Genomic DNA, 7,729 nt, shown 5'->3' on the forward strand with positions numbered 1-7,729 from the left:
CTGTCTGTCTGTCTGTCTGTCTGTCTGTCTGTCTGTCTGTCTGTCTGTCTGTCTGTCTGTCTGTCTGTCTGTCTGTCTGTCTGTCTGTCTGTCTGTCTGTCTGTCTGTCTGTCTGTCTGTCTGTCTGTCTGTCTGTCTGTCTGTCTGTCTGTCTGTCTGTCTGTCTGTCTGTCTGTCTGTCTGTCTGTCTGTCTGTCTGTCTGTCTGTCTGTCTGTCTGTCTGTCCGTCCGTCCGTCAGTCTGTCTGTCTGTCTGTCTGTCTGTCTGTCTGTCTGTCTGTCTGTCTGTCTGTCTGTCTGTCTGTCTGTCTGTCTGTCTGTCTGTCTGTCTGTCTGTCTGTCCGTCTGTCCGTCCGTCCGTCCGTCCGTTCGTTCGTTCGTTCGTTCGTTCGTTCGTCCGTCCGTCCGTCCGTCCATCCGTTTGTTTGTCTGTCGCGTTGTGCACTGCATGTCCTCATCTTCATCAACTTCAATCCCTGCGAAGTGAATCAAAACAAACAAGGACTCACCATAGCCCCTCCTCAAAGCGAAGGGAAACGGGATGCGCCGACGTATATATTGCTACGGACCTGGCTCGAGCTACCGGCTCGCTAAGCCGTTACGAAGACGAAGTGGTCGCGCTCGGTTGCAGAGGCGCGTCCCATCATCCTTGTACATACATCGCTACGTGTTCATTTGGGAGCTCAATGTGCGTAGTCAACTCACGTTCGGCCCGTTCGTGGCAATCACTGCTGGTGGAAGTCTACAACAGTGGTTTTTATACCATATACGAGCGGCATCTTCCAAGCTGAAATAGACGATCCGGATCTTAGCATTGTCGTTCCAGCCGTTGAAACGCGCGGCGCGCTCGAACTGATCAAGCCAGTCTTGCGCGTCCATCGAGCACCCGCCGTGAAAGGCTTTCGGGATCCGGGGATTTTGAAGACTCACAAAAGAAGCAGGAATGCACGCGGCATCATCTGACCTTGCTATTGTGGGCCCAGACAAGGGTGCGCTCTCTTGAAGCATGAGTCCCAATTCCGGAGACAAGCCTCGGAACCCGGGGCTGACATGATGAACGGGAGTTCACACAAGAGGAACCAGGCTTGTGCTTCGGCTCTCCGAGGAAAGATGGAGCATCAGCAGAAGATACCCAGCACCTCCACCACGTGTCATAGGCAACACGAAGCAGAACGTGTCACAGGCCACACAAAGCACGGTCGTAGACGTCCAGGGGGGACCGTAGAACGGCCGAGGTTTTAATCGCCAGACCACAGCCAGCTCGAGCACACCTCACGCGAGCGCGACCACTTCGCCCTCGTCACGGCTTAGCAAGCTGGTAGCTCGAACCTGGTCCGTGGCAATATTTCGAATGGGGGTAACAAAGCTAAATCAACTTAATCTTTTTTTTTTTTGCCTTGCAACGGTGACAAAGGGATTAGTAAACATGGATCGCCACGTTTAATTTGACTGTGCCAAGTAAGTAATTAAACTTTCAGTTCTCTTTCCTCACAGTCTTCGGCTCTCATGAAATCCCGTGGGAAACGATAAAAAGTGATTGTGCTGTGTAGTATTCATTCCATCTAGCACTCCTGTCTGCCGCGGAAGACTGGAGGGCAGCAAACGAACAAAACGCCATTTAGTTTAGAGTTGTACGTCTCCCGTGGACTGGTTACACCATGTCTGGCATTAAGCCGTGACTTCACAACCACTGACCATTCGAGTGCTGAAATTCAAGCCTAAGCTACGTTGGAGAAGAAATTCAGGTATAAATTATATACTGAGTAACGGGAATTTCACGTGCTGCTTCGTGTTTACCAGTGCATTAACCCACACTCCAATGCAGTATGAAAAACTCAATTCGTTTTCTCCTTCGAAAAAAGTTAAATTTACAGCTGATATATCTGTATTTCGGGATTAACCAAGCGAGATCAGAATTAATTTTCAATTTCTTTCAAAAATCCATGTCATTCTTATATTTTTATTATATAACTATGCATAATATCGTATTCCTAATTTTTATCATACATCCATGTACTGGTACGGTCAGAAATAAATGAAGCTCTCTATTTCCTTCAAAAAATTTTCAGGCGTTACATAATTGAAACTGGCAGTCGTGCTATATGCGATCCGCTAGTAGACGCCAGTGCCCTTTCACATGGACAAATATTGTTTTCTTACTTCCAGTTAAGAAGGCGTTATTTTAGTTTGAACGGGAAAGTGGGCTCCGTTGACTTATGTCCGCACCTGTATGGTGTGTTCCCGCCGCTTTTTTTTTTTCTTCTTCTTTGAGGAGAGTCACAGTGTGCATACAGTGTGGAGGCTGCGCCGTGGTGTTAGTGGGTTGGGACTGAGTCCAATACCTGGTAGTGTACTCAATAAATCCAATTCTCAGCATAGATATTCAGAACACATGTACACGGTCTGACTGCTCCGGATTTGCTACAAAACAATCTTGCAGCGGAGCAGTTGGTGACGATGGGGCAGCAGGGCTCTTTTTGGTAGTGATCGTATTTTTAAAGACGTACGCGCCTGTAACAACATGGTCCTTCCTTTGTTCAAGGGAAAAGGTTGATAAGCTTCCAAGCCAAGGCTAATTATTGGTAGACGATTTTCTGTATGCACCTGGCGAAGTATTGATGGATAGATAGATGGATTTATTGAAAGGAAAAGGCAGAGAGGTTGACCGGAATAATTCAAATCTGGCCGGCTACTCTGCACTGGGGAAGGGGAAGGAGAGAAGAAAGAAGGTCATGATGGGTGACGATGTGGGAGAAGGCATATGAAATACATGTACAGGCACAGTAGCTTGCTTTACAAGCGCGAATCAAGTCCGCTGGCGCGCAAAAAACGGCACTGCCTGGACTCCTGGCGAAGTATTGAGCTTTAGTTGCTTTGAATTTAAGTTCGGTGAGCTGAGTGCCTGTTACCCGCTTGGGATCAAGAAAAAACATTTCGCGGATTTTTTTTTCTTCAGTTTTCGACGATGCTTTATTCTTGGACATGTTTTTACAATACAGCTGCGAATTCTGGAAACATGAATGCCTGGAGTGACGCCCAGTCGACGCTAATCGCTCCTCCGTGATCCACGCCGTTCTGAAAGTGAGAAAGCTTTGAGTCATTGCTCCTCAGAAATTGCGTGATATATTTGTTGCGACAGCCTACACGAATGCACCAATAGCCACCTCTGGAAGCGAATGTTTATAAAACGGGACTAAGAAAAAATCAATGCGGGTATAGTTCGCGCCTTATATCAAAGCGTGCATACTGTGAGTGATCAACATGCGAGCAACGGTTACATAAACATATGTGCACTATTCAGGCCCACTGACGACTTTTCGGGCTCTCCTCACAGCATATAAGTCATAACGCATAGTATTTAAGATGTCATTGGCTCGCAAACGTGCGTCATGCTTCTTTTTGGCCTCAAAGGCAAACATCGAGTGAGAGCGATTCGCGTCACCGTGTACCTCTGGGCATGGGAAAGTGACCGCGTTGACAACGCCGTCAGCCTGGTCTTCCTCCTTGACGGGCAGCCGCTCAGGCTGGATGACCTCCTCGCGGGGTCTGGACGCCTTGGCAGTCACCAGCCGACGGCCGTCGACTGCTCCCGTACGCGGGTGAGCCGCCTGGCCATTGCTCGGGGAGGCATCTTGAGCGGCTGCAGCAGCATCGACAACCGTTACGCACGCTCGGTGAACCTCACAAAGACGGATAGCGCCGATAAAACGTCAATAGAACATGGTTAGTTCTAAATGTCCAGTAAATCGAGATTGGTTTGAAAACGTGATCAAGACACAGTTCAACAGAATAAATACATTGTAGAGCTAAGATATTCGCTTAGAACCTCAATCAGCTTGAGCTGATACAGAGCCCGCGCATTGCTCCGCGTGGTGCATTGGAGGTCTTGTATACCAGCCGTGTCCGGTCTGTGATCATTCCTCTCTCGTCGCAAGGAGACGCACATCTCATTGTGCTTGGTGCTACCCCTCCCCCCCCCCCCCCCCTCTCTTCCCGCTCACGCGGTGGCACCCCCATCTCGTTCTTAAAGTTCGTTCCAGCTCGTCTGTAAATCGTGATGTCACGCCCCGACTTTCCCACTCTGCAGAGTAAAGCAGTAAACGCCCGAAGCACAGAACGTAGCCATGCCGTTCGGGTTACATGCTAGCCAACGTACGTTCTCAATTTGTCTTCGGCGCGATTAACTGCTGTCACATTTCCGAACGACAAAGCAGGAGGCACATGGAGTCTTCCAGACGTTAGGAGAAGCGCAAGATGGGGTGGAGAAGAGAGAGCTCCATGAACACCTTAGAACAAATTTTCCCCGCAGGGAGTGCAGGCCTCAAATAACGCTAAGAGTTTAACTCGGCGAGAGGCTTGCTTCTACCCGCCAAGTGTTCAAAAAATAGGCATCTGCATATGCTTTGTGCGCTGGCGCGCTCCCTTTCTCCCTTTCGAGTGGCTTCAACTTCAGAGCTCAGTGGACCGCCGTTTCGTGCCAACATTTCCTCCTGCCTCACTGGCTGTCTCAGGAGGCCCCCTTAAACCTTAAACGGTTCAGCTGCTGTGCACTCTGTTGTGGGCATCGCAGAAGGCGCAAATCTGGCTGCGCTTTACTCACTCGTGTATTGTCAGCGCTGTAATCGCAGCGCATTCGGGCGCTCGGAGCCCGCTGTCACTTGGAGTATTTTAAATTTTGCGGGCGGAATAAAGTTTTTTGTGGAATAAAAAGGGGAACGCTAAGGCTACCTCGAAGAAAATACCTGAGTTGGACTACGTTTGTGGCACCCGAAAACGTTTTCATAACTGAACGTTTAGAGCTATTTTTAAAACGTTAGCAAATTTATGCCGACTAATTATTCAATAAGGCGGAAAGGAAAATATACCTGTGGGTACTTTGCATCACTCCCAAAAACATCTACTTGATTTCAGGTGGGAACGCTTAGAGGCTGTTTTTTGTTTTTGTTTTTTTAATGTTGCTCGGTCTTAGTTGAGACACCCTGTATATATTCCATAATATATTTTCGCATCCTGTGTTCATACTTCCACGCACCAAACGAAGTCTCACACTTCTTGTCGCTGTCGCTTGAATTAGTTTCTATTTAGTTTCCTGTCGAACCTTATTATAAGCCTCGCGGGCACTTTGCAACGAAATGGGTGCTACAAGCAAGGTTTCCCTGAAAAGTTATTTCTTTTCCCTCTTTTTTTTTTTGCCGGTACAAGAAGTCAGCACGATGAGAACTGTAAACGACTTCTGACAAGAGGTGCGCTTCAGGAAAACGTACTTAACCGTGGAGGCTTTGGCGGTGGTACCTTCACCGTGCCGCTGTGCTCCGCCTGCGCTGGCTCTTTCGGCGTCACAGGCGCCTTTCCTTCGCCTTGCGTCGCAGCTACCACTGCATCTTTTTGAAGGGCACTTTTTGATCCCTCTTTCTCCTTAGGAGGCGACTTCTGGCCTCGCGCCTTTCCAGCCTGCTCCGGCACACTGGCCTCCTCCGTGTTCGCCGGACTTGCTTTGCCGTGGTCACCAGGGGCGCTGCTAGGGCCACCGCTGTCCACAGGCTTTTCCTCAACAGTAGCCAGGTCGCTGGCCTTTTCACCAGAGCCTTTAACTTCAGGGAGTTTCTGGTCTGACACCTCCTGCTCCGAAGTCTTTTGGGCGACATCCGATGTACGTTCAGGAACGCTTTCGTTCGGCACTTGCTCCGGCAAGGTGCTCGACGACGCCGAGGCCTCCGGAGGAGGAGGCTGCTGCTTCGCATCAGATGTCCCGCTAGGTTGTGCGGCCGGTTGGGGCGGTTTAGGGGCCTTCTTCCCGCTCTTGTTTCTCTTCGATTTCTTGCTCTTGTTACTCGAGCCCCTCAGTTTCCTGTACAACTTACGAAAAACGCTCTTCCTTTTGCGGCCCTTTCCAGCCTTCCTGCTGGATTTTGAAGACTTTGACCTTTTCCCGCTACTGGAAGTGCTTTTCTTTGAGAGCCCTTTCTCCGGGCGAGGCTTGGACACAGCTGCGTCTTTTTTCCCAGATGAACCTAGAGCGAGGTCACGGGCCTTGTCGCTGCGCTTCCTTGTTGCGCGGTCTTTCTTCTTCCCAGATTTCGATGCCTTCGAACTGGTCGAGCTCTTCGACTTTGATCGCTTCGATTGCTTCGTTCGCTTCTTGCCGCTTTCCTTCGCCTTAGCACTTGACTTCTTCTTGTCTTTGCTCGCCGGCTTCCCCTTGTCACCATTCGTATTCATAGTGTTTCTGCCTCGTATGGGGTTTCAGTTCGGTTGGCTGCTTGTTTGTGAATCCCTACTGATCGACCCAGCTCTGTATTTAGCGGCTTGATTTAGCCCTTTGCATGGATAGTTTCTTCACCCTAAGGGAGACAGAAAATTCACTTATGGTTTAGTGCGTTTTGTATGAAAGTGATGTTACCATAATAAACCGCTCATAAAAACCTCATCATAAAGCATGGTATAGAATCGCAACTCAGAAGTCCGCCGTCAGCAAGTACCGAAGCAACTTCAGTCTTAAGATCTCTAGAAATTCTTCGGGCTTTCAAGAAGCACTCTTTTGTATAAATGAAATCTTAAAATTCTTTACGTTATCAGAAAGTATTTTCACAATGGCAGCAAATTTTTAGCTCAATTTTGCAAAGCTGCAGTTCAATAATTTATCAGGCTTCGTGCAATGGAGAAAAAATTCTCCATTTTAAACATGTTTGTGGCCTCAATATATAAAGATATTACGTTAGTAAACTCTACGCACAAATGATGTACCTGGTCACACCGTACAGCAGTGCGCTCTAGTTTTATTTCGATCAGCATCCCCTCCAGTAGTACTAAACCTCCTAATCGAAAAAAATATTGAACCCCGCCAAATATACGACAAAATATATTTTAGTTCTGTCTTGATATCACACATTTCCGTAGTTATGTCGTACTTTCTTGTATCTCTGTCGATTTTTCTAGAGCACTTTCCTGTAGTCTGTAGTTTCTAGTACTTCTCATAAAATTCTGACGTTACTATAGATATTTCGTCAGCCACCACATGTTCACTGCCAAAAACCCCGAAGATATTCAGTTGAGACAACAAAACATTTTCTATAGCTTTTTTTCCAGGGGGCAGTAAAGATTCATAAAACCTCTACTCTATTCTAGTCTTAACAACCCTGCCAATATATTCATTTTAAAACTTTGTTCTCCATCTTAACAATACTTTCGAAGCATTTAACAGAGCAACCTTTAGCTGTTGAAGTTGCTTCTTATTAATTGAATACGAAAATATTTTGGAACCAAATCTTTTTTTTTTTTTTTTTTTATGATGGCAAACAAAGGAGTCGTTCGGTCTTATGGCGACAATCACAGGATTGGGAACGTGGAAAGCACCAAATGTGAAAATTCCCCCCAGTTCTAAAATATAAATGGATTTCAAAACCCAAACTACAACACCTCCTACAAGTTAACTTCAATCCACTTCGAACAAATCTTCGAAGCGCTATACCTACTCTACTCACTCAAACGGAGCTGTCCGGATGACAAGCGGTTTGCTCGTATACACGGTGTGAAAAAAAAGAAAAACTTTCAGGAGGACGCTTAAGAGTTGACGAGATGACGCCTTTAACACCGCCTTTTCAGGCAGCGAATTTTCGCCATTGAGATCCTAGGACAGAGTTTGGCATAATGTTAAAAAGTCTTTAGATGATTCGGTTTTGAGGTAAAAGGAAGGCAGAATATCTCAGATCTCAGAAGACGCCTACACATAC

At 47.3% G+C, this 7,729-nt stretch overlaps 1 protein-coding gene across 1 annotated transcript; it reads right to left on the bottom strand.

Annotated features, from left to right (window-relative positions):
* Positions 1–2,987: 2,987 nt before the first annotated feature.
* Positions 2,988–6,218, bottom strand: LOC146201935 (uncharacterized). The gene is made up of 3 exons (XM_084599775.1): positions 5,264–6,218; positions 3,449–3,639; positions 2,988–3,074 (listed from the first exon to the last, which is right to left on the bottom strand). Exons 1-3 carry the CDS (start codon positions 6,216–6,218, stop codon positions 2,988–2,990), a joined length of 1,233 nt encoding a protein of 410 aa, XP_084455901.1.
* Between the last annotated feature and the right edge of the window lie 1,511 nt (positions 6,219–7,729).

This window comes from Amblyomma maculatum, chromosome 1 (genome assembly GCF_055883805.1).
Source record: "Amblyomma maculatum isolate TAMU_Amacu chromosome 1, ASM5588380v1, whole genome shotgun sequence".
Taxonomy (NCBI): domain Eukaryota; kingdom Metazoa; phylum Arthropoda; class Arachnida; order Ixodida; family Ixodidae; genus Amblyomma; species Amblyomma maculatum.

Bases quoted from the DNA above. Each gene is read 5' to 3' on its own strand.
- LOC146201935 (XM_084599775.1), bottom strand. From the start codon at position 6,218: ATGAATACGAATGGTGACAAGGGGAAGCCGGCGAGCAAAGACAAGAAG. The intron at 3,640-5,263 runs GTACGTTTTCCT...ATGCTGCTGCAG, and splicing joins GCCAAAGCCTCCACGGTTAA to CCGCTCAAGATGCCTCCCCG. The intron at 3,075-3,448 runs GTACACGGTGAC...TCTCACTTTCAG, and splicing joins TCACTTTCCCATGCCCAGAG to AACGGCGTGGATCACGGAGG.